The sequence below is a fragment of the Heterodontus francisci genome, chromosome 19, assembly GCF_036365525.1.
Source record: "Heterodontus francisci isolate sHetFra1 chromosome 19, sHetFra1.hap1, whole genome shotgun sequence".
Lineage (NCBI taxonomy): Eukaryota > Metazoa > Chordata > Chondrichthyes > Heterodontiformes > Heterodontidae > Heterodontus > Heterodontus francisci.
The window spans coordinates 79,401,514-79,428,736 of NC_090389.1; the positions used below are offsets into that span (position 1 = coordinate 79,401,514).

The following is a 27,223-nucleotide window of genomic DNA, read 5'->3' on the forward strand; positions in this document are numbered from 1 at the left end:
ATTCAGGAACAATTCCCTTAAGTTGGAAAATTATGCATGTCACTGCTATTTAAGAAATGTGAGAAAGGGAATTCTAGACCAGTGAGCCATCATCTGTTGTCAGTAAATTGCGAGAGTCTATAATAAAGGATAGGGTGCCTAAAGACCTGCGAATTTTCAGCTGATCAGAGAGATGCATCATGGATTTGTAAAACGTAGATCAAGCCTGACAAGACTGACTGAACTTTTTGATGAGGTGTCAAAAGTAATGGACAAAGGAATGGCTCTGGCTGTTATTTATATTAGCATTTAAGAAGACACTTGATAAGGTCCCTCATGAGAGACAGTTGGCTAAAGTTTAAGCTCAGGGAATTGAGGGAAAACTATTGAAAATTGGCTGAGCGGTGAGAGAGAGAGAGTAGGCATAATGGGCAGGTACTTTAATTGGCAGAATGTGACTAGTGATGTCCTGCAAGGATCTGTGTTGGAGCCTCAACTATTCACCAAATTTATTAACAATTTCGATGATAGAATAAAAGACCCCATATCCAAATTTGTCAATGACACAGATAGGTGATATTGTGAGTATAAAAGATGGAAGCGTAACATTGCAAGAGAATATTGATAGGTTACGTGAATGGGCAAACTGTGGCAAATGGATTTCAATGTAGGCAAATGTGAGGACATCTACTTTGGACTTAAAAAGGATAGAACAGGGCACTTTCTAAATGTTGAAAAGCTAGAAATTGTGAAGGTCCAAAGCAGCTTGGAAATCCAGCTTTATAAATCATTAAAATGTCATGAACAGGTTCAGAAAATAATCAAAAAGGCTAATGGAATGCTGGCTATATCTACAGGACTAGAATACAAGAGGGTGGAAGTCATGCTGCAGCTGTACCAAGCCTTAATTAGAAGACACCTGGAATACTGTGAGCAGTTCTGGCCACCACACCTAAGGAAGGATATATTGGCCTTGGAGGGAGTGCAGTGTGGGTTTATCAAATTGATACCGAGATTCCAAGGGTTAAATTATGAGCAGAGATTTCACAAACTAGACTTGTTGTATTCCCTGTAATTTAGAAGATCAAAGATGATTTGCTCAAAGTTTAAGATTAAGGGGACCAGATAGGGTCACAGATTTACAGAATAGGTACAGTACAGAAGGTGGCCATTCGGCCCATCGTGTTTGCACCGGCTCTCTGAATGAGCAATTCACTTAGTTCCATTCCCCCGCCTTCTCCCCATAACCCTGCACATTCTTCCTTCTCATATAACAGTCTAATTCCCTTTTGAATGCTTCAACTGAACCTGCCTCCACCACACGGTCAGGTAGTGCATTCCAGACCTTAACCACTCGCTGTGTGAAAAAGTTTCTCCTCATGTTGTTTTTTGCTTCCTTTACCAATTACTTTAAATCTGTGCCCTCTCGTTCTCCGTCCTTTCACGAATGGGAACAATTTCTCCCCATCTACTCTGTCCAGACCCCTCATGGCAGAGGTAGACTGAGAGAAATTATTTCTGCTGGTTGGAGAGTCGAGGACTAGGGGCTTAGTGCAAGAACTAGAGTCAGGCCTTCAGTAGTTAAATGAGGAAACGTTTCTTCATGCAGAGCAGTAGAAATTTGAAACAAGATCAATTGTTAATTTTAAAGCTGAGATTGATAGATTTTTGTAAACCAAAGGTATTATGAGATATGGGGCAAAGATCAACCATGATGTCATTTCATGGGGAACAGACTCAAGGGGCTGAATTTCCTAAACCTCTTCCTATATGAGTTCACGTATAACAGCCAAATTGTGTTCGTAGGAACCCGCAGGCTGGAAACAGAGACAATTGTAATTGGCAAATGAACCAGTGGTGAGTGAGATGAGGATAATTTTGTTTACGCAGTGACTTGCTGTGATGTGTAATGCTGTGCCTGAACAGGGCAGTGGAAGCAGATTCAATAATAGCTTTCACAGGGAATTGGATATATACTTGAAAAAGAGTTGCAGGGCTTTGGGTTGGACTAATTGGATAGTTCTTGCAAAGAGGGGATGGGCTGAATGAGTCATAGTCAGAGAGCACAGAAACAGGCCCTTCGGCCCATTGTGTCTGTGCCGGCCATCCAGCACCTATCTATTCTAATACCATTTTAAAGCACTTGGCCCATAGCCTTATATGCTATGGCATTTCAAGTGTTCATCTAAATATTTCTTAAATATTATGAGGGTTCCTGCCTCTACCATCCCTTCAGGCAGTATGTTCCAGATTCCAACCACCCTCTGGGTGAAAATTTTTTTCCTCAGATTCCCCTCTAAACCTCCTGCCCCTTACCTTAAATCTATGCCCCCTGGTTATTGACCCCTCCGCTAAGGGAAAAAGTTTGTTCCTATCTATGCCCCTCATAATTTTGTATACTTCAATCATGTCCCCCCCTCAGCCTTCTCTGCTTTAAGGAAAACAACCCTAGCCTATCCAGTCTCTCTTCGGAGCTGAAATGCTCCAGCCCAGGCAACATCCTGGTGAATCTCCTCTGCACCCTCTCCAGTGCAATCACATCCTTCCTATAGTATAATGACCAAAACTGTACACAGTACTCCATCTGTGGCTTAACTAGCGTTTTATACAGCTAAATGGCCTTTGCCATTCCGGTTTCAAGCTCAGATCCTCTCGCACTGTGTTGGATTAGACTGAGCTCTGCAATTGGGCGCTCAGTCCATGTTACGCAGATTGAAAGTTACAAAGTGACCGCAAAGTGAACTGCCAGAGTCATCACTAACCGCGGATGGGAACTCCGTCATGTGTTTTCCAGACGACTTGAGATCGGAGTGGCACTTTTTCACTCTTTCTCCCGGCAAAGGGTACGAATGAAACGAGTGGAAACATTCCTGGGAAGAAAAAGTTTCTCTCTCCGCCGCGTTAGCCTGGACTGGGAGGCGGAGGGGAAGAGGAGAGACATTAATTCAGTCCCCGCTCGTTAAGAAGCAGAGCGCCGGCATGTTCAAGAAATTGAAGCGACGGACCGCAGCTGTGAGCAGGAGCCGCCAGTCCTCTGCTTCTGCCTCCCCCAAGCGAGAGCTGCCAGATAACATTTACTGCCGGCCTCACTTTCTGCACCAAAGCCCGGAGGAGATGAGCCAGAATGGGGAACAAAGAGCCAGGCTGGTCCTGCTCCCTCCGAGGAACAAGAAACTGCCCTGGAACACAGGATACGCAGAGTGAGTTAAAGCAGGAAATAATCTGTTCAAAGTAAAACTTCCGCCTCAGTCTTTGCTTAACTTTGGGCATTTGTTGCTGTTTGGGGCTCTCCTTAATTCCAACTAAATGTTATCAAATGCTCTTTTGTTTATCTTCCCAAAAGCATACTGTACAGGAATATTAGAATTGTTTATACACATACTTTTTTTTTAAAACCAAAATCTTGGTTGCGGTATCGTTTCCTCTAAAGAATGTTCTTTAGAATCATAGGAAGATAGGAACAGGAGTAGGCCATTCAGCCCCTCGAGCCTGTCCCGCCATTCAATGAGATCATGGCTGATCCGCGGCCTAACTCCATATACCTGCTAAAATAAAAGCAAAATACTGCGGATGCTGGAAATCTGAAAGAAGAACAAGAAATGCTTCATCGGAGTTCCGATGAAGGGTCACTGACCCGAAACGTTAACTCTGCTTCTCTTTTCACAGATGCTGCCAGACCTGCTGAGTGGTTCCAGCATTTCTTGTTCTTATTTGGCCCATATCCCTTAATAACTTTGCTTAACAAAAATCTATCTATCTCAGATATAAAATTAACAACTGTTCTAGCTTCAACTGCTGTTTGTGGGAGCGAGTTCCAAACCTCTATCACCCTTTGCGTGAAGAAGTGCTTCCTAACATCTCTCCTGAACGGTCTGGTCCTAATTTTTAGACTATGCCCCCTAGTTTTAGAATCTCCAACCAGTGGAAATAGTTTATCTTTATCTAGCCTGTCATTTCCTGTTAATATCTTGAAGACTTCGATCAGATAACCCCTTAACCTTCTAAATTCTAGCGAAAACAGGCTGAATTTGTGTAATCTCTCCTCGTAACTTAACCCCTGTAGTCCAGGTATCATTCTTGTAAACCTACGTTGCACTCCCTCCAAGGCCAAAATATCCTTCCTAAGGTGTGGTGCCCAGAACTGCTCACAGTACTCCAAGTGGGGTCTAACCAGGGTTTTGTACAGCTGCAGCATAACCTCTGTGTCTTTATACTCCAATCCTCCAGATATAAAGGCTAGCATTCCATTAGCCTTTTTGATTATTTTATGCACTTGCTCGTGGCATTTTAAAGATCTATGCACCTGAACTCCCAAGTCTCTTTGGACATCCACTGGACTTAACCTCTTCCCATTCAGAAAGTACCCTGCTATATCCTTTTTTGGTCCAAAATGGATAACCTCACACTTGCCCGCATTAAAATCCATCTGCCACAGTTTTGCCCACTCACCTAGTCTGTCAATATCTCCTTGCAATTTTATGCTATCATATAGACTGTCTACAATGCCGCCTAACTTTGTATCATCAGCAAATTTGGATATATGACTTACTATGCCATCATCCAAGTAGTTAATGAATAATGTGATTAATTGAGGTCCAAACACAGATCCCTGCGGTACACCTCTAGTCACATCCTGCCAATCAGAGTACTTACCCATTATCCCCACTCTCTGTCGCCTACCACTCAACTAGCTTTCTAACCAGGTCAATAATTTGCCCTCAACTCCATGGGCTTCCACCTTAGTTAACATTCTCATTATGTGGGACTTTATCAAATGCCTTCTGGAAGTCTATATAAATAACATCCATAGACATTCCCCTGACCACTACCTTAGTCACCTCTTCAAAAAATTCAATGAGATTTGTCAGGCATGAGCTTCCTGTCATGAATCCATGCTGGCTGTCCCCGATTAACTGAAATTTTTCTAGGTGTTCAGTCACCCTATCCTTGATTATAGACTCCAGCAACTTGCCCACCACAGATGTCAGGCTTACTGGTCTGTAATTTCCTTGGTTCCCCTTTCACCCTTTTTAAAAAGTGGAGTGACATGTGCAACTATCCAATCCAGAGGGACCACTTCTGAATCTAGGGAACTCTGAAAGACTATAGTTAGGGCATCTACAATGTGCTCCCCTACTTCCTTTAACACCTTCGGATGGAAACCATCAGGTGCTGGGGATTTCTCACTCTTTAGTTCCGTTAATTTCCTTGTTACTGATGTTTTACTTACGTTAATTGCATTAAGTCCCTGTCCCCTATCGGCTATTAATTTTTTTGGGACTTCCTGCAAGTTATCCTCCTTTTCAGCTGTAAATACTGAGGCAAAGTAATTGTTCAACATGTCTGCCATTTCCCCATTATCAATGACAATATCTCCATTTTCAGCTTTTAGTGGGCCTACATTGCTCTTGACCACCCGCTTTCCTTTTATGTAACTATAACATTTCTTCTTATTGATTTTGATGTCCCTTGCAAGTTTCCTTTCATAATCTCTTTTAGTAGCTCTTATAAGCTGCTTTGTGACCCTTTGTTGGTCTTTGTATCGATCCCATTCGGCCGGATCTGTGCTGCATTCTGCATTTTTGTCAGCCCTTTCTTTTAGTTTTATCCTATCCTTAATCTCTTTAGTTGTCCATGGCTGTTTCTTTCTGCCAAGTGGAGGTTCTTCTTCTTAGGGGTATATATTCACTCTGTATTTCATTCAACGTTTCTTTAAATATTCTGCACTGTTTTTCAGTCGTTCGACCCGTTAACAGATCTTCCCAGTTTACCGTGGACAGTCTCTGTCTCATCCCGGTAAAGTCAGCCTTACCCAAGTCTAAAATTCTAGTAGCTGATTCACGTTTTTCACTTTCAAACGCTACCTTGAATTCGATCATGTTGTAATCATTATTTGATAAATGTTCACGCACAGTTAGGCTACTAATTAAATTCAGCTCATTACTCATAACTAAATCTAATATTGCCTGTCCCCTTGTTACATCTAGGGAATATTGCTGTAGGAAGCTATCCCGGACACATTCCAGAAATTCACTACCTTTCTGACAGGTGCTAGTTTGCCTCTCCCAATCTATGTGTAAGTTAAAATCCCCCATTAATACTACTCTGCCTTTGTTACACACTTGCCTAATTTGTGTATTTATACAATCTAACACCTCAGAACTGCTACCCGGGGGTCTCTACACAACACCCATTACAGTTTTACATCCTTTTCTGTTCCTCAATTCCACCCATAAGGTCTCCACTGGATGCTTTTCCCTCATTATATCCTCCCTCACCAATGAGGTGATATTATTTCTAATCAGTAAGGCTACTCCACCCCCTCTGCCATTTTCCCTGTCCCTCCTGTAAACTTTATAACCAGGTATATTTAGTTCCCAGTCCCGACCATCCTGCAGCCACGTCTCCGCAATGGCCACCACGTCATAATCTTCCATTTGAATTTGCGCCTGCAGCTCATCTCGTTTATTCCTTACACTCCGTGCATTTGTATCTAGAACTTTTATTTGTGCTATACCCCTAACCTGTCCCTCAGCACTGATGCTTTATTCGCCTGTTTATTATTTCTCTCTTCTGGTTCAACCAGTATACTTGGCAGTTTTGCCATTACCTGCAGTTCCTGAAGTAGGGTTCCTGACTGTTTCTTTACTCTCTGCCCTGTTACTTGTTTTTGAAACTGTATTGACTTCCCCTGAGGCCTCCCCCCCCCCTCCCCTCCCCTCCCCATTTACTAGTTTAAAGTCCTTGTGACCACCATATTTATCCTTTCCACTGGGACACTGGTCCCAGATCGGTTCAGGTGGAGCCCGTCCCAACGGTACAGTTCCCTCCTGTCCCAATACTGATGCCAGTGCCCCATGAAATGGAACCCCTCTTTCCCACACCACTCCTTTAACCATGTGTTTACTTCCCTAGTTTTCTTATCCCTTTGCCAATTTGCACGAGGTTCGGGTAATAATCCAGAGATTATAACCCTTGAGGACCTGTTTTTTTAATTTTGTTCCTAGTTCCTGATAATCCCCAAACAGTCTTGCCTATGTTGTTTGTCCCAACGTGGACCACAACAACTGAATCCTCCACCTCCCTCTCCAATATCCTTTCAAGCTAGTTAGAGATGTCCCTCACCCTGGCACCGGGTAGGCAACATACCATGCGGGACACTCGGTCCTCCTTACAAAGGATGCTATCAGTACCTCTAATTGTGGAATCCCCTACCACTACCATCTTTCCTTTGGCCCCCCCCCCCCCTTGAATGGCCTCCTGTACCACAGTGCAGTGGTCAGTTTGCTCATCCTCTCTACAGTCCTTTTCCTCATCCACACAGGGGGCAAGCACCTCGTACTTGTTGGACAAGGTCAAGAGCTGAGGCTCCTCCATTGCTGAATTCAGGATCCCTCTACCTGCCTCACTTGCAGTCACACCCTCCTGTCCCTGACCACTGGCCGAATTTGAGATACTTAATTTATGGGGTGTGACTGCCTTAAGCACAGTGTCCAGGAACCTCTCCTGATGTGCCGCAGTATCTGAAGCTCGGACTCCAGCCCATCAACTCTGAGCCGAAGTTCTTCGAGCTGCAAGCACTTGCTGCAGATGTGGTCACTGTGGCTCGCAATGGGACCTACCAGCTCCCACATCATGCAGCTATGGCACATCTCTACTTTAGTTAATTAATTTTTCAAATTTAGTGCACCCTACCAGTTTCAGTTGGAACACTGAAGCAGTGAAAGTAGCTCCGTCCCTCCGGGTCCACTCTACCTCCGCTCCCCGGTGACTAGGACATACAACACAGGAGAAGGCCATTTGGCCCATCGTGCCTGTGCTACATCTCTGATAGAGTCATCCAGTGAGTCCCTCTCCCCTACTCTTTCATGAGAAATAGGAGCAAGCTTAGGCCATTTGGCTCCTCAAGCCCACTCCACCGTTCAATAAGATCGTGGCTGATCTGATCTTGACCTCAACTCCACTTTCCTGCCTGTTCCCCATAACCCTTGACTCCCCTTAGTTCAAAAATCTGTCCATCTCAGCCGTGAATATATTCAGTGACAGACTCCGCAGTTCTTGGGCTGGAGATTTCCAAAGATTCACAACCCTCTGAAAGAAGTTGTTCCTCTTTATTTCCATCTTAACTGGACAACCTTTATTCTGAAACTATGACCCCTAACTCTACATTCTGCCACAAGGGGAAACGCCCTCTCAGCATCTACCCTGTCAAGCACCCCATCAGACTCTTGTATGTTTCAATAAAGATCACTGCTCATTCTTCTAAACTCCAATCAGTATAGGCCCAACCTTTCCTATATCTCAGGAATCAACCTTGTGAACCTACTTTAAACTGCTTCCAATGCTAGTATATCCCTCCTTAAATAAGGAGACCAAAACTGTTTGCAGTATTCTAGGTGCGGTCTCACCAGCATCCTGTACAGTTGTAGCAAGACTTTCCCACTTTTATGCACCCCCCCTCCCCCATTGCAATAAAGGCCAACATTCCTTACCTTCTGGGAGAGAAGTGGACCTGCGGGAAGAACATGGAGCGGGGAGCCCATAAGTCAAGGCCTAGAGCACTTACCTTCCAGGAGAGAAGCGGACCTGCAGGAAGAACACGGAGCCAAGAGTGGATAAATAGAGCCCAAGGATTGCAGCCTAGAGCACTTACCTTCCGGGAGAGCAGCAGAGAGGAGTCCAGGCGCACCAGAGTTTGAAAACAAAGTGAGCAGTGATGTCACAGGAAAGCTGCAAGGTGATTGGTTGGTGAGTAACTGCTGTTAGGGAATAACTCTAAATAGCTGGGTTAGTACACTAATGTTAGGGTGTGTGTGTAAATAGCTTAATAATAGGGAACAAGTGAGTAGCTGGTTTTGTTTGAGTAAGGTTTATTTTAATTAGTGAACTGTATTGATTTTTGGTAGGATTTATCAGTACTAGTAAGGTTTTATTAATAATTCTAAGCTGTTGTAGTAGCAAAGGGTCAACTAATAAATAAAGGAATGGCAGGATTGCTTCAACCTGGAGAGTGCACCTCCTGTGCTATGTGGGAGCTCCGGGATACATCCCGTATCTTGGAGAACCATTTGTGCATGAAGTGTCGTCAATCGAAGCAGCTTGAGGTCCGGGTTTTGGAACTTGAGCAGCAGCTGGCGACACTGCGGATGAGAGCTATGTGGGTAGCACATTTATAGATGTGGTCACCCCACAGTTTAAGAGTATGCAGGGACAGAGGGAATGGGTGACCACCAGACAGTCAAAAAGAATCAGGCAGGTAGTGCAGGAGACCCTGGCGTGTATCTCACTCTCCAACAGGTATTCAGTTCTGAATACTGAGGAAAGTGATGCTTCACCTGGGGATTGCAGCCAAAGTCAAGTCCATGGCACCACGGGTGGCTCAGCTGCACTGGGGGGAGTACAGGGAAGACTGGAAGAGCCATAGTGATAGGTGATTCAATAGTCAGGGGAACAGACAGGCATTTCTGTGGCCACAGACGTGAATCCAGGATGCTGTGTCACCTCCCTGCTGCCAGGGTCAAGGATGTCGCTGAGCGGCTGCAGAGCATCCTGAAGGGGGAGGGTGAACAGCTGGCAGTCGTGGTCCACATCGGAACCAATGACATAGATAGAAGAGGGATGTGGTCCTGCAGTCAGAATGTAGGGAGCTAGGTAAGAAATTAGCAAGCAGGACCTCAAAAGTAGTAATCTCTGGATTACTCCCAGTGCCATGTGCAAGTGAGTATAGAAATAGAAGGATAAGACAGGTGAATGTGTGACTGGAAAGATGGTGCAGGAGAGAGGGCTTCAGATTCCTGGGACATTGGAACTGGTCCTGGGGGAGATGAGACCTGTACAGGCCAGGTGGGTTGCATCTGAACAGAGTCGGGACTGAGTTCCTTGCGGGTCGTTTTGCTAGTGCTGTTGGGGAAGGTTTAAATTAGTTTGGCAGGGGGATGAGGATCTGAGGGTAGACTCAAAATGAGAAATTAAAATGGAAGGTGGAAAATTAATGGATGAGTCTGGAAGACAGAGGAAACAAAGGTTAGAAAATTAAAAAAAGAGTTTGGCAGTGCTCAATGTACCTATATCAATGCAAGGAGTATAACAAATAAAGCAGATGAGCTCAGGGCACAGATAGACACGTGGCAGTATGATATCATAGCTATTACAGAAACATGGCTTAAGGAGGGACAGGAATGGCAGCTCAACGTTCCTGGTTACAGGGTTTTCAGACGCTCTAGGGAGGGGGATAAGAAAGGAGGGGGAGTGGGAATTTTGGTCAAGGGAACTATTACAGCTGTGAGGAGGGATGATATGTTGGAAGGCTCATCAAATGAAGCTATATGGATTGAGCTCAGGAACAAAAAAGGGGTAATCACATTGCTGGGAGTTTACTATCGACCCCCAAACAGTCAGAGGGAGATAGAAGAGCAGATATGTAGGCAAATCTCTGCGACGTGCAAGAACAATAGGGCAGTAATAGTAGGGGATTTTAATTACCCCAATATTAACTGGGCTAGTTTTAGTGTGAAAGGATTGAGGGAGCAGAATTTTTGAGGTTCATTCAGGAGAACTTTTTTGCCCAGTATGTAGCAAGTCCAGCAAGAGAGGGAGCAGTTTCAGACTTAGTTTTAGGAAATGAACCTGGGCAGGTGGAAGGAGTGGCAGTGGGAGAGCATTTTGGTAGTAGTGATCATAATTCAGTCAGTTTTAACTTAATTATGGAAAAGGACAGAGATAGAACAGGAGTTGGAGTTCTCAATTGGGGCAAGGCCAATTTTACTAAACTGTAAAGCGATTTAGCAAAAGTGGACCGGAAACAGATACTTGAACGCAAATCAGTGTCAGAACAGTGGGAGGCATTCAAAAGGGAGATTCAAGAGGTTCAGGGTAAACATGTTCCCACAAAGAAAAAGGGTGAGGCAGCCAAAACTAGAGCCCCATCGATGTCCAGGAGCTTACAGGGTAAGATAAGGCAGAAAACGAAAGCTTAAGTCCGACACAGAGAACTCAATACTACTGAAAGCCGAGAGGATTATAGAAATCAACAAGGAAATTAGGAAAGCAAAGGGAGCAAATGAAAGAATATTGGCAAGCAAAATCAAGGTGAACTCAAAGATGTTTTATTAAGAGTAAGAGGATAACTAAGGAGAGAGTAGGGCCCACAAAATACCAAAAATGTAACCTATGTGTAGGAGCGGAAGATATTGGTATGGTTCTTAATGAATACCTTGCGTCTGTCTTCACAAAAGAGGGGGACGATGCAGATATTGCAGTTAAGGAGGAAGAGTGTGAAGTATTGAACGTGATAAACATAGGGAGAGAGGAAGTATTAATGGGATTAGCATCCTTGAAAGTTGATAAATCACCAGGGCCAGATGAAATGTACCCCAGGCTGTTAGAAGAAGCAAGAAAGGAAATAGCAAAGAATCTGGCCATCATTTTCCAGTCCTCACTGGATACATGCGTGGTACTGGAGGATTGGAGAATGTTGTACCTCCATTCAAAAAAGGGAGGGAAGGATAGACTGGATAATTACAGGCCAGTCAGTATAACCTCAGTTATTGGAAATTTATTGGAATCTATTCTGAGAGACAGGATAAACTGTCACTTAGAAAGGCACAGGTTAATCAAGGATAGTCAGCATGGATTTGTTAAGGGAAGATCTTGTTTGACCAACTTGACCGAGTTTTTTGAAGAAGTGACAAGGAAGATAGATGAGGGTAGTACAGTTGATGTGGTCTACATGGATTTTAGCAAGGTCCCACGTGGCAGGCTGGTTAAAAAAAATAAAATCCCATGGGATCCAGGGAAATGTAGCAAGGTGGATACAAAATTGGCTCAGTGGCAGGAAACAAAGGGTAATTGTTGATGGCTGTTTTAGCGACTGGAGAGCTGTTTCCAGTGGTGTTCCGCAGGGCTCCATACTGGGTCCCCTGCTTCTTGTGGTGTATATTACGATTTGGACGTAAATGTAGGGGGCATGATCAAGAAGCTTGCAGACGACACAAAGATTGGCCGTGTGGTAGATAGTGAGTAGGATAGCTGCAGGCTGGAGGAAGATATTGATGGTCTGGTCAGATGGGCACAAAAGTGGCAAATGGAATTCAACTTGGAGAAGTGTGAGGTGATGCATTTGGGGAGGTCAAACAAGGCAAAGGAATACACGATTAATGGGAAAATACTGAGAAATGTAGAGGAAGTGAGGGACCTTGGAGTGAATGTCCACAGATCCCTGAAAGCAGCAGGACAGATCGATAAGGTGGTCAAGAAGGCATATGGAATCCTTTCCTTTATTAGCCGACGTATAGAATACAAGAGCAGGGAAGTTATGCCTGAACCGTATAACTCATTGGCTAGGCCACAGCTTGAGTACTGTGTGCAGTTCTGGTCATCTCATTACAGAAAGGATGTAATTGCACTAGAGAGGGCACAGAGGAGATTTATCAGGATGTTGGCAGCTATGAGGAAAGATTGGATAGGTTGGGGTTGTTCTCCTTGGAACAAAGAAGGCTGAGGAGAAATCTGATTGAAATGTACAAAATTTTGAGGGGCCTGGATAGAGTGGAGGTGAAGGGTCTCTTCATCGTAGCAGCGAGATCAGTGATTGTATGGGGATGAGCCACCTTTGCAGGAGGTGCCCCTAAGCTCCTCGGCACAAGGATGTCTGTAGTTGCTGTGGAATTATTATAGACCCAGCATGAGTCAACAGAAGAAGAAATTCAAGAAATGGGCTGATAAATGCAATTAGTTTACGGTCAGTTAGAAGATCTGCCAGCCCTCATGGAGCTTACTGGTGGATACAATTTTCATGGATGATTGAGTGCAAATAGAAATAGGATTTACAGCAATCTGGCTGCCTGCCATGAACCCACTGCTCAGCTTATAGTGTGATAGAGAATGTGTGGCAGAGCAGTTGTGAAATTCTGAAAATACTCAATGATGACCTGACCAAACAAGGACTGGGTTTCATGGAAAATGTATGTTTTATTATCATCCTTTACTCCATGAAATTATATTGCAAGGTCAGAGTTTGGGACAAATGCTCAAGCTTTTTCCATGGCCTGTTGCTGGACCCCAAACAGCCCTGAGTCAGACGAGCGCCATTGCTTTGGCACCAGATTAGACCCAAATTGGCTGTACATCGACACACAATGCTGTGTACTGCTAGATCTCATATAGGCCCTTCTGACATAACTAACAAATGTTTCCCAGCTGTTCACTGGGCCACATTCTAATAATGCTTATGGCAAAAAAAACAAGTTCTAGAAGTCCAAGTTTTAACAAGAAAACAAGTGTAGAGTCTAGCCAGTGAGCAACTTAGAGAATCACATTTCCTGTATTTGGTGGTTAAAGATCTCATTTCTGTTGAAATGTGTGGTCAAGTGTTGATATTTCATGCGGTGATCAACACTAGGTAATAACGTCAAGAGTTTTACTTGGTTGATTGGTTATCTGTGTTGTAGTACAATGGTTCTCAACAGATCAGTGCAGAATTAATACCAACCAGCTAATCGCCTTCCTGTTTTGTGGAAGATAGGCACCTATCACATGTGGTGTATAGTATCCTGAGTCAGCATAAAAGATGTACTTGTGACTAAACGCTTTGGCTACCTCAGTTGTTGTTTTTTGAAATTATGTAATGTGCCACTTTTTGATCCCAAAATGTATAACTGCATGTAGGAATGAAAGGTGTCCTTCGCTGAGCACCACAGCAGCTGTGCAAAGCTGAGTAAGCACTGCCTGCAGCAGCTGGTGGGTGTTGTGAGGCTTTGGAATTCTCCTCCAGGCTTAGCAGTTGAGGCAGAAGCTACACCAATGTTAAACTGACTGGGTGGATGAGGGAGCAGGGTTGACGGGGTATGGGAACAGGCTGGGTGAATAGCATTGGAACCAGTTGCTCATGTGAAGGGTAAACACCAACATGGACTGGATGGGCCAAAGGGCCTGTTTCCATGTTGTAACTTCTATGCATTTCTGTATATTTTATGTTGAGAGTGTGGCAGTTGGTTCGAATTCTGGAACCTGCAATCCTGTCTGTTTTCTTACTTTCGAATGGCACTTGGATTGTCAGATATTCAGAGCCACGCTTTAGATTTTTGTGTACAAATTTGCTTGAATAAAAATGAAGAATGCTGACACAGTGATGTGTGATATTATGTTGGATTGTGGAGCTGTCATGCAGAATAACAGGAAGAATCACCGATAAACACACTCAATTCTTCCAGCATTGATTGCCACATTGTGACTTGTCTAAAGAAGGAGATGTCAAGGTGACTCAGGATTTTATATCATGAAAGATTTGCATTTATATAGTGCCTTCCATATCTTCAGGGGGCCCACAAAGCAAACCACAGATAAGTAATTATTATTGTTTGATTGGCAAGAAATTCTGCAGCAAGAAACCACAAATGATACAAGGATGAATGACCAGTTAATCTATTTTGGCAGTGTTGATGGATGTTGGTTGGACAGGACACTGTTTTTTGCAAAACTGTTACATCCACTTGAAAAGGCAGATGGGGGCATTAGTTAAATGGCTAAGCTGAAAGATGTTCACTTTGACAATGCAGCACTTCCCTCAGTACTACACTGAGTTGTTGGCCTAGATTATGTGCTCAGGTCTTGGGGCAGCAGTGGCCCTGACAGCGGGCCACTGACTCAATTCTGTAGCCATCAGGCAATTAACTGTCTGGCATTGGGGCTCCCATGGCTTTAAGGGCAGAGGTCCCGCCTCCAAGCACTGTCAGCCAATCAGAGGGCCAGCAGCTCTTCAGTACTAGCAGTGCCAGCGGGAGCGGTGGCCACTGCACCCGGCCTGGAGCAGCGACATGAGCACTGCCCTGGGAACCAGGTGAGTGAGGTTAGGGTCACCAGAGCCACTCAGGCAGACCCGGGTGAGGGGGGAGCATTGATGCGGGCAGGAGTGTGGTGGTTCTGTGGGAGTTGCCCTTACCACCAGGGACCCCTCCTGCGGGCCACAGGGTGCCCAATCAGGAGGCCCCCCCACCCCCCTGAGTCTGAAGGCAGGCTGCCCGCTTTCCCCATATGGCAGAGATCCTCCCCATCGCAAGTGGAATGCCAGTGGAGGCAGGAGGAGGTCCTTATGTAGTCCTTAATTGCGAATAAAATTGCACAAAGTCAGGAAGGTGGCAGGGTGCCCACCAGGAGGCTACCCCCCACCCCCACCTTCTCTCGCTACTTTATTGCTCCACCCTGCCTCTCAACTCGTCCTTAAAGGGCTAGTAAAATTCAGCCTAGGTGTGGGTCTTGTCGTCCAGTCACAAGGTAGCAAGTTCAAGTGTTACCACTGAGCCAAGCTGCACTAATGTAACAAGATAGGTTCAAAGCGAGGATTCTGTCAGTAATTATGCCCTGAACATTACTGTGCTCGCTGACCTACATTGGCTCACAGTCCACTAATGCCTCAGTTTTAAAATTCTCACCTCCGAGTCCCTCCATGGCCTTACCCCAATCTCTGTAAGCTCCTCCAGCCCTACGACCCTCCTCTAACTCTGGCCTCTTGTGCACCCCCACTTCCTTCACCCCACCATTGGGCGCCATACTGTCTGCTATCAAGGCTACACGCTCTGGAATTCCCTCCTGAAACCTCTCCAACTCTCTCTCGTCCTTTAAAACCTACCTCTTTGACCAAGCTTTTCGTCACCTGTCCTAATAACTCCTTTGAGTAGTGTCAATTTTTAGGTGATTATGTTACTGTGAAGTGCCTTGAGATCAATGCTCCCTCTAAGCTGTATAGGTGTGTGGCCGCACGGAAACCGAAATTGAGTCGCGCAGGGAACACGGAGGCCGCGCACAACCAACATTCCCTCTTAAGATGTGTGGCTGCGAGTCGATCCTAAAGGGACCACACAGTGCAAGAAGCCAGCAGCGCACAGCAAACAGAAGTTAGAGGGAATATTGCTTGGGATGTTTTACTACTTTAAAGGAGCTATACAAATGCAAATTGTAATCATCAACAATGACAGAAGAATTGTTGGCCTATTCTACTCCAGTGACAGCACAATAATCTAGTGGGCGGCACAGTGGCGCAGTGGTTAGCACCGCAGCCTCACAGCTCCAGCGACCCTGGTTCAATTCTGGGTACTGCCTGTGTGGAGTTTGCAAGTTCTCCCTGTGTCTGCGTGGGTTTCCTCCGGGTGCTCCGGTTTCCTCCCACATGCCAAAGACTTGCAGGTTGATAGGTAAATTGGCCATTATAAATTGCCCCTAGTATAGGTAGGTGGTAGGGGAATAGAGGGACAGGTGGGGATGTGGTAGGAATATGGGATTAGTGTAGGATTAGTATAAATGGGTGGTTGATGGTCGGCACAGACTCGGTGGGCCGAAGGGCCTGTTTCAGTGCTGTATCTCTGAATAAAATAAACTAAATAAGACTGGCAGCTCACTGAAACACAAAGCAAGTGCTGCATACTTTAACTCAAGATTCCCTATTCCAGCATTAAACTTGCTGGTGTTCACTGCATTTGCGTTATGTTTCATTTTGAGTTAGGAAAACATTTTTGTTCTGCTTCTTTTGTTTTGTCTGGCAGTTCAGAAAATTGGGTTTAGTTGAAGGGTTTTCATTCCACTCTTTAATGCTAACTCTCCATTTAGAGCTCTTTGAATATAAGACTCTCAAAGGCCAACGGGCAGTCTGTCAGGACCATAGGTGCAGTTAGGGAGGGAATTCCAGAAGTGGTGCCTTGGCAACTGAAGGCATGGCTGCTAATGGTGAGCCAGAAGGAGGGGGTAGAAACAAGAGACGAGAGCAACAGAGAACTTGAGTATATGGGATGGGTGGGTGGATTTGTTTTGCCGCTGAAGGAGGTTACAGATGGGAAAAGCTGAAGCCATGGAGGTGATTTAAATCCATAAGAATTTTCAATTTGAGGAGTTGGGCAAGTAGAAAGAAGCTTGTCTAAGTCAGTGAAAATAGGCATCATTATTGAGCAGGATAGGACGTGGCAGTGGAGTTTTGAAGGAGCAGATGTTTAGAGGTTGGAGGATTCCAAAGATCCTAATAAACTTACCTCCTTAGCCAGAAAGTCTTTTCACTATCCAAAAGACTCCCAGTGACTGGTACTTTTCCCAGTTTAATGTAAATACAGATATTATACTCCGAGGTTTAACGCACTCTAACAAACGTGTACAAAAATAGTGAGACAGAGGCTGATGTCTGGGCAAATATGAAATGTCAGACAAATATGCTGTTATTGGATACATTGTGCTCGCATATTGAGTGTCAAATGGCACTAACATCTGTTTCTAATGCCTGGTGTATCCTGTTAGCTTCAATATCCTGAGCTACTCAGCATTGTACACACGCCATTTGCACTAAATGTAACTTGGGAGTTCACAAACTCCTGCACTGATATTAACCTCAGTCTTATACAACACTAAAGCATAATCTACGAGCTAAATAAATGCTTAAATTATAAAGTTGTAACAGTTTAAAGATGTAATCGGGTGGGGATGGCGGGGGGGGGGAACTGACTGAAGGGCAGGGATTTTTTACTCTATGGTATTTATTTGCTGTCTGTTTTGTGACCAAACTCAGGAGTTTCATGCAAAGGCGTTCCCCTGACTGAGCTTCGATTGGATGAGCTTTGCTCAAAATGATTTACTTATCCGTGTTTGACGTAATTTGAAAAACTATGAGCTGTGTTTTAAGAGCTCGCTGCCGCTGCTGGCGCAGGTGAAAAAATGGCGGCACGCGCCCCCGGGCTGCCGCAATCTACCGCACAGTAAATACCTAGGTCGGCCCAACACCCCCCCCACCCCCCCCCCCAGTCACGTGGAGGGGGTGGGCTGTCCATCGGCAGTAATGGCTTCAGCTGCCCGTGCGCCGGCGCCATTTGTAACAGGCAGCCAGCCCTGCCAGTAGATTTACATTTTTATAAAGACAACCCCCCGCCCTCCCCACTATTGCCAACAAAATTCTAACACCCCTTTCCCACCCTGCCCATAACAATAAAGTTAAGTATCTGCCCTTCCCCCCCCCCCTCAAAATACTTAACTTACAAATATGACCTTTTCCACCCCCCCTCCCCAAACTGTACAAAGTTCACAGTTCACTCCTTCCCACCATCCCCTATACTCATGACGATTATTTGACCCCGTTTCCCCCCCCCCCCACACTAAAAATCTTAACTCCGCCCCCATTCCCCCCCCCCCCCCCCCCCCGCCTGCTTTCCCTAGACGGGGAAGTGAAGGCGCGGGAGTGCCAGCCGCCACACTGAAGATCGCGGCGGGCCCATACGATGGAAGGTAAGTTTATTGAAATGTATTCATGGTGCTCATTTCAATATGCAAAGCCAGGTTCTGTCACCCAGCGGTGGGGCACCACCGAGCCTCACCACCACTGGAAAGATGGGGCCAGGCCCTCCTGGCGTCGGACTCTGTGGCGGGCCTCTGCCGGAATGATCCTCGGCCCTCCCTCCGTCATGCAGCCTGATGTCGGGAGCCCAGTAAAATCCAGCCCTATGGGTTCTGAGCTGGTGTCGAAGAAATTGCCTCTTCAGAAGCCAGAATATAGGATTGAGGAAAAGCATCTTCTTAAGCGAAGTGTTGCTATAACAAAATGCAGTCCGTGATTACAAGCTTATTAATCTAGCTACTTTCTCCAACAAAACTTGTTGACGGGGGTTTGGTATAAACTGGATTCTGTGAAATATACCTGTATTGGCTCCAAAGATTTTACAGAACTTTACTAATGAGGAGATTTACAAAAACTTACATTTATATAGCACCATTCATGTAGGAAGAGGTCACAAGGTGCTTCACGTGAGCGGTGGTAAATAAAATTTGACACCAAGCCACATAAGGAGATATTAGGACAGGTAACCAAAAGCTTGGTCAAAGAGGTACATTTTAAGGAGAGTTTAGGTATGACATTTTTGAGCTTTGGGCCCAGCGAGCTGAAGGCACAGCTGCTGGTGGTGGAGTGATTAAAACCGGGGCAGTACAAGAGGCCAGAATTGGAGGAGCACAAAATTCTCGAGCCTCTGCTGATGTTTTCTGATTATAGGAAAACAGCTTAACTAGTGCTTAACGTTTCCATATGGCTGGCCAACAGTCACCTGGTGCTGTTGGTGTAACCTCATTTGTGTAACATTTTCATGCCGTTGCAAAAATTCAAGTGCACTTTGTGTCAACGCAGTCCTATTTATTGCACAGTGTTTTTATGCTGCAGTGTGTTTTTCATCCTTTATTTCAGCTTGATGCGATGGTTTTACTCTGCATTATAGCTATTCCTTTGAATGCACTAATGGGAGAATATGTCAATACATTATGTGCTACTCTGTTTTTGGTTTGGAGAAAATGATCGGGCAAATCACATTGGCCTTAAAGCTAGAGAAAACAATGTTAATATGAGTAACTGTGCATGTGTGTGCATCTAACAGAAAAGCTCAGCGGTTCAAAAATGTGAACAAGTAACTTGCTTCACCAATCAATATAACAAGCAAGCTTTAGTTTTGTGTCTCAGCATTGTGATACACTTTAGTGGCCTGATCAATCTTTAATGTGACAGATGCACATGCACGTTCTGGCACTTCAAGTCTTGATGTTTCTTTATTTCCACTTATTAAATAAACCCTTCTTCGATAAACTGCTTATAAGGGATACAGAGAATATATGATTACATCTGATGGAAAGCACTTCAGACTGCATATAGTACAATACAGTTGATATGGAGTCTGAAATCAGGTCTGATATTCAGTGCCTAATATAAACATTTTCTTTTAGTAAATTGGGCTATATTTTTCCAACCATTACTCGTCCCTCCAATTACTCTTGAGTAATAGAGGAAGGGGTCAACCCCCAATCTTATGATAGAAAGCAAGGATGGAAATAACACAAAATATTGTGGGCAGATGTTAAATTCTGGAAGTGCCCATATCAGGCGATCAGGAGCTGAAAACAGTGCTCAAGGAAAAAAAGTTGTGCCAAGTATGTAGTAAGATAATCGAAGAGGGCCAGCACTATCTGGATAGGTACAGTAGCAGGGGAATTTAAATTCAATAAATTCGGAATAAAAAGCTAGCATATATATTGTGACCGTGAAACTACCAGATTGTTGTAAAAACACAACTGGTTCATTAATGTCCTTTTTAGGGAAAGAAATTTGCCGTCCTTAACCTGTTCTGCCCTCTGTGTGACTCCACAGCAACATGGTTGACTCTAACTGCGCTCGGAAATGGCCTAGCAAGTCACTCAGTAGTATCAAAACCACTACGAAAAGCTATAATCCACATGGACTGAGGCGGTTCAGGAAGGTGTCTCACCACCACCTTCTCAAGGGCAATTTGGGATAGGCAGTAAAGCCAACATCATGTGAATGAATTTTTTTTTAAAAGCTGGTGCCCATGGAAATGTATCCCCATCACTAAATAATAGATAGGAATTGGGCACAGTATACAGTGAAAGGCAGGTATATGTTTAACTGTTCATTTCTTTTCTAACACTGGAATTCTCTTTGCAGGGTTATAAATGCCGGCAAAAGTATTTTCAACGAAGACCAGGCAACCTGTAGACCGATCATTCTCAGAAAAGCAGTTGACATTGAAGAAGAATGGGTCCTATTGTGCCCAAATGAAGACACTGTATGTACCACACCTAACATGGATCTGGTTGAACTGCTTGTGTACTGAATGTCAATGACAGACAAGTTCAGACAGATTTTTAGGATATCCGAGCACAGCCATAAGTTCAAGAAGGCGTTAGCAATTCAATATAAACTGTTAGTGGGAGGGGAGAAAATGCTGTGGCGAATTCTTTGTAAAGCTGTGGGGAAATACCTCTCCAGTGCAAGTTATTACTGACATTACATAAACTGTTCCAAAAGCGAAATACTGCAGATGTGGAAATCTGAAATAAAAACAGAGAATGCTGGAAACACTCAGCAGGTCTGGCAGCATCTATGGAGAGAAAAAGAGTTAACATTTCAGCTTCTTGACCTTTCATCAGAATCTGATGAAGGTCAACCAACTGAAACTTTGGCCGGAATTTTACAGTGGCCGGAGAGGAGCCGTCCACTGACTGAAAAGTCGGTGGTGATCCTGCCTCCACAGTGCCTGGGACCCAGACCAGATTTTACGGTCCCAGGCCCTTAATTGGTCTTAGGCGGGACTTCCACCTCATTGAGGCAGGAAGTCCCGCCTAATGGAGCTGCCGGCCAACAGCAGGCCAACAGTTCTTAGTCCCAGCAGTGCCACTGGGAGTGGTGGCCACTGCTGGGACTGCAACCCAGCTGAAGATGTCGGGGAGCCCTGGAGAAGGGGTAGGTTTTTAAGAACATAAGAACTAGGAGCAGGAGTAGGCAATTCAGCCCCTCGAGCCTGCTCCGCAATTCAATACGATCATGGCTGATCTCATCTTGGCCTCAACTCCACTTTCCTGCCGGTTCTCCAAAACCCTTCAACCCATGTCTAATTAAAAATCTGTCTATCTCCTTCTCAAATTTACCCAATGTCCCGGCATCCACCGCACTCTGGGGTAGTGAATTCCACAGACTCATGACCTTTTGAGAGAAATAATTTCTCCTCATCTCTGTTTTAAATCTGCTACCCCTTATCCTAAAACTATGACCTCTCATTCTAGATTACCCACAAGAGGAAACATCCTCTCTATGTCTACTTTGTCAATCCCCTTAATCATCTTATTTACCTCAATTAGATCTCCTCTCATTCTCCTGAACTCCAGAGAGTAAAGGCCTAAACTGCTCAATCTCTCTTCATAAGACAAGCCCCCCATCTCTGCAATCAATCTAGTGAACCTCCTCTGAACTGCCTCTAATGCAGCTACATCATTTCTCAAGTAAGGGGACCAAAACTGTACGCAATACTCCAGGTGCTGTCTCACCAATGCTTTGTACAGTTGCAGCAACACGTCCCTACTTTTATACTCTATTCCTTTAGCAATAAATGCCAAAATTCCATTTGCCATCCTTATCACCTGCTGTACCTGCAAGCTAGTTTTCTGCAATTCATGCACAAGGACACCCAGATCCCTCTGCACTGAAGTACTCTGAAGTTTCTCTCCATTTAGATAATTTTACTTTCTATTCTTCCAACCAAAATCGATAACCTCACACTTATCCACGTTAAAATCCATCTGCCACATTTTGGCCCATTTATCTAATCTATCCATATCCATTTGTAGATTTCTTATTTATTTATTGCAACTTACTATCCCACCTATTTTAGTGTCATCTGCAAATTTGGCTATAATACCTTCTATCCCTGCATCCAAGTCATTAATATAGATTGTAAATAGTTGGGCCCAAGGACTAAACCCTGTGGCACCCCACTAGTGACATCTTGCCAGCCAGAAAAAGACACATTGATCCCGACTCTCTGTTGTCTGTCGGTTAGCCAATCCTCTATCCAAGCCAATAAATTGCCCCTAATCCCATGTGAACTTACCTTGTGTACTAACCTTTTGTGCGGCACCTTATCAAATGCCTTCTGGAAGTCCAGGTAAACTACATCTACAGGATCCCCATTATCCACTTTGCTTGTTACAGCTTCGAAGAACTCTAGCAAATTAAACACGATTTACCCTTCATAAAACCACGCTGACTCTGATGGATTGCGTTTTGACTTTCTAGATGTCCTGTTATTACTTCCTTAATAATGAATTCTAACAATTTCCCAATGACAGATGTTACACTAACTGGTCTATAGTTTCCTACTTTCTGCCTCCCTCCCTTTTTGAATAAGTTTTGGTCCCCTTACTTGAGAAAGGATGTAGTTGCATTAGCTTTTCTCCAATCCACTGGAACCTATCCCGTATCCAGAGAATTTTGGAATATTATAACCAATGGACCCACTATCTCCACTGCCACTTCCTTTAAGACCCTAGGATGTAGGCCATCAGGCCCTGGGAACTTGTCTGCCTTCAACCCCAATAGTTTGCTCAGTACTTTTTTTCCCTAGTGATGATGATTGTTCTAAGTTCCTCTCTTTCTATAACCTCTGCATTACCTGATACTATTGGGATGATACTAATGTCCTGCACTGTGAAAACTGAAGCAAAATACTGATTTGGTGTCTATCATTTCTGTGTTCCCTTCTATTAACTCCCCAGTCTCATCCTCCAACGGACCAACATTCACTTTAGCTCCTCTCTTCCCTTTTATATACTTATAGAAGCTTTTGCTATCCATTTTTATATTTTGTGCTCGTTTTCTTTCATAATTTACCTTTTTGGGGCCTCGCTGGGGGCGATCGGTTGAGCCCCAGCGAGGCAAGGGGGTTCGATTGGTGGGGGGGGCATGTTGGGCTTTGGGGGCGGTTGGGGGATCGGGGGCAGCCCTCAGGCGGGCGCTGGGTGCCCAATCAGGAGGCACCCCCCCGCCAGGCCGTCAGAGTGGCTGCCTTTTATCAGGCGGCTTTTCTGAGTCCTGGGCCGCCCGCCAGTCAAGGGTAAAATTTCCCTAGTAGCAGGCGCTGCACTCCCGCTCCCGGTGGCACTGCTGGGACTAATAGCTGCCGGCCCACTGATTGGCCAGCGGCTCCATTTGGTGGGGCTTCCTGCCTCAATAACGTGGAAGTCCCACCTAAGACGAATTAAGGGCCTGGGGACTGTAAAATCTGGTCTGGGTCCCAGGCCCTGCGGAGGCGGGATCACCACCGACTTTTCAGTCAGTGGACGGCTCCCCTCCGGCCACCGTAAAATTCCGGCCAAAGTTTCAGTTGGTTGACCTTCATCAGATTCTGATGAAAGGTCAAGAAGCTGAAATGTTAACTCTTTTTTTTTTTCTCCATAGATGCTGCCAGACCTGCTGAGTGTTTCCAGCATTCTCTGTTTTTATTTCAGATTTCCACATCTGCAGTATTTCGCTTTTGGAACAGTTTATGTAATGTGAGTAATAACTTGCATTGGAGAAGTATTTCCCCACAGCTTTACAAAGAATTCGCCACAGCATTTTCTCCCCTCCCACTAACAGCTTATATTGAGTTGCTGACGCCTTCTTGAACCTATGGCTGTGCTCGGATATCCTAAAAATCTGACTGAACTTGTCTCTCAATTGCTGTTAATTGGCCACTTAAGGGCCTTGATTGACCTGGGGCGGGCCGTTTCTCGCCACTGCCGCCCTGCGTAAAATGGAGGCGGGAGCGGGTTGGGAAGGGCCCCCCAAGCCTCCCACTCCATTTTACGCACCCCCGCCCCCTCCCACCAGCCTGCACTTTGTGGGGTGGGGGGGGTATAAAATTCTGGCCTTTAACACTCTTTATCTCTCCACAGATGCTGCCAGACCTGCTGAGTATTTCCAACATTTTCTGTTTTTTTTTTACATAAACTGTTGTTGGGAAGTTAGGAAAGAGGGCAAAAAAACTTGAGGTTCATTGCCAGGAAAAAAACCTCGAGGAAATTCCTCCCAGACCAAATAAGACAATCGAACAAGATCTGACTAGTTGGTCAACTTGCTTAACTCCTTGTCCATTTATATCCTTGGAACAAATACAGGGCTGTATAGGGCCTAAAAGGGCGGTTACTATGTTCTTGAGTCTGATCCAAGAGTTAATTCCCCACATTATATCTCATACAGTCCTGTCTCTCAAAAACTGTCCCATCATCCTGTTTAATCCACTCATCTCCACTTCAGTTCCCTCAGTGCTTCCCTGGATAGATTATTCTACATATCCTTTTGTTGGGTGATGGTGGGAGCGAAATTTCATTTTCTGTCTGTTAATTATTCACGCTGAAGAGAATTTACAAAAACCTTTTTACACATGTTTGCTTAGCTCTTTCACATAATTACCTTGCGTTATTCAACTCCCGTAAAGCTAAATAATTTGGGGAGGATTTGTCAGAAATGCAAGATTATTCACATTCCAGGAAAAGGAGTTGGTTTGTGAAGAGCAGTGGTTTTGTTCTATGTCCTTCAGAAAGCATCACCTTCAGAGGCCGAGATTTGTCCAGCTCGCCGCCATTCTCGGTGGCGAGCTTCAAAAGAGGGGGTGGGCGCTCCGTCCCCGGCAATGGCGTCCGCTCCACCGCGCAGGCGACGATGCCATTTTTAAAGGGCTTCAAGACCTTCAGCTAGAGTTAGATTTTTAAAGGTACCGGTGTTCGGAGATGTGAAATAACATTTTAATATCACTTTGAACCCCCCCCCCCCCACCGCCCAAAAGAGTACTCAATGTATAAATTGCCCTCTACCCCCAGAAAAAAAATTTTTGCGATCCCAAACTTTCCCCCCAAACTTTATAATTTTTGACCCTTAACCCTTTCCCACCATCCCTGCAACCAATAGGAACAGTTTTCCCCGCTTCCCCCCCCTCACCCTGAAAACTTCACTCCTCCACCCCCCCCACCACCAATGTTACACATCGGATCTCCGAGCAGAGATCCAAAGGCGCAGGAGCTCCGGCCACCAGCCAGAATATCGGCGTGGGACAGCTGTCGGGACAAGGTAAGTGTTTATGCATTGATTATAATTTATTTAAATTAAGGTTCTGCCGCCGAGTGGCGGGAGGGGGAGGCGCCATGAGGTCTCGCTGCTGCCGGTAAAATGGGGTAAAATGCCTTCCTAGCATCGAGGCCCGTGGTGGGCCTCTCCTGGAAGTATTTTCCAGGCCCCCCACCATGACCCCGACATCAGGGGGGCTGGTAAAATTCAGCCCATAGAGTCTTTGCTAAAAACCTTTGTGTGTTTGGGACACACAGGAAGCCTACATCATTTTGCATCCGTGTGATAGTATATGAAGGGTTTTTAGTCGGCTTTACATCCTCACTTGTGTGTTTGGAAACAAGCGAAAGACTTGCCATGGGATATGTCCCTTTACACCAATTTTCCTGAGTATTGGTTGAAGTTTCTAACATCAGGCTGTGCTTGTGTGAAGGGCAAAGCACTTTGTTTATTGGAAGTCTTTTCTTCTTCCATAGCAAGACCAAGGCATTATGGCTACCTACTGGGGATTGTTTGATGGTCATGATGGCCCTGTTGCTGCAATATTGGCAGCCGAGCATTTACATCACTGTATCAGAGAACAGCTGGAGGAAATCTTGGATGTTATCTGTGGCCCCTGCAATGTCCAACCCCCTCTGCATCTTAAGGGACACAAGGGGAGGCAAACTGAAACAAGCTACGGAATAGAGAAAAATATCTCTATCGAGAACCTAGTGAAAGGTGCACTGGAGACTGCCTTCAAAAACTGCGTGAGTATACCACTCCGGTATTCCAAATCCTGTTCACCCATCACCCCGTGCTTGCTGACCTATATTGGCTCCCAATTAACCAATAGCTCAATTTTAATAGTCTCATCCGTGTTTTCTAATCTCTCCATTTCCGTAATCTCCTCCAGCCCCTCAATCCTCGGAGATATCTGCGCTCCTTTAATTCTGGCCTCTTGAGCATCCCTGATTTTAATTGCTCCATTAGTTATGAAGCTAGATTGGAGAAGTTGGGGCTGTTTTCCCTGGAGAAGAGAAGACTGAGAGGAGATTTGATAGAGGTATTCAAAATCATGAGGGGTCTGGACAGAGTAGAGAAAGAGAAACTGTTCCCACTCGTGAAAGGATCAAGAACGAGAGGGCACACGTTTAAAGTATTTGGTAAGAGAAGCAAAAGTGATTTGAGGAAAAACTTTTTCACACAGCGAGTGCTTAAGGTCTGGAATACACTACCTGAGAACTTGGTGGAGGCAGGTTCAATTGAGGCATTCAAAAGGGAATTAAACTGTTCTATGAAAAGGAAGAATGTGCAGGGTTATGGGGAGAAGGTGGGGGAATGGCATTAGGTGAATTGCTCATTCAAAGAGCCGGTGCAAACACGATGGGCCAAATGGCCACCTTCTGTGCTGTAACAATTCTATGATTCCTTGGCTGTCGTGCCTTCAGCTGCCTGGGCCCTAAGCTCTGGATTCCCTCCTTAGGCCTCTCCGCCTCTCGAGCCCCCTTTTAATATACTCCTGAAAACCTATCTCTTTGACCAAGTTTTTGGTCGTTTGCTTTAACTCTCTCTATATGGCTCAGTGTCAAATTTTGTTTTTATAATGATCTTGTGAAGCATTTTGGAACGTTTTATTGCCTTTAAGGTGCTATATAAATACAAGTTGTTGGTGTTTTATTTTTGTTTTCTGACAGTGTATCCTGTTACTTTTACCCAGTCTTCCCTACAGATACCTCAACAGATAGAGATGAAGGTGAGCAACTTGGGTGTCAGCCTTGGATCAGTGGGTAACACTCTCTCACCCCTGAGTCAAAGCTGTGTGTTCAAGGCCCACTCCAGAGATTTGAGCACACAATCTAG

At 44.9% G+C, this 27,223-nt stretch overlaps 1 protein-coding gene across 4 annotated transcripts in view; it reads left to right on the plus strand.

Annotated features, from left to right (window-relative positions):
- Nucleotides 1–2,728: 2,728 nt before the first annotated feature.
- LOC137380232 (protein phosphatase 1M-like) overlaps nt 2,729–27,223 on the plus strand; it is a 36,763-nt gene continuing 12,268 nt past the window's right edge. Inside the window, exons 1-4 of one of the 4 annotated variants that reach the window (XM_068052066.1) lie at nt 2,729–3,179; nt 20,447–20,567; nt 25,858–26,130; nt 27,081–27,116. In XM_068052066.1, coding sequence (XP_067908167.1) covers nt 2,959–3,179; nt 20,447–20,567; nt 25,858–26,130; nt 27,081–27,116 — 651 coding nt within the window. In that variant the 5' untranslated portion in view covers nt 2,729–2,958. Of the gene's footprint in view, nt 3,180–8,480; nt 8,728–20,446; nt 20,568–23,999; nt 25,385–25,857; nt 26,131–27,080; nt 27,117–27,223 lie in introns of those variants that run through there. The other 3 variants (XM_068052068.1, XM_068052067.1, XM_068052069.1) reach the window with 3 other exon arrangements.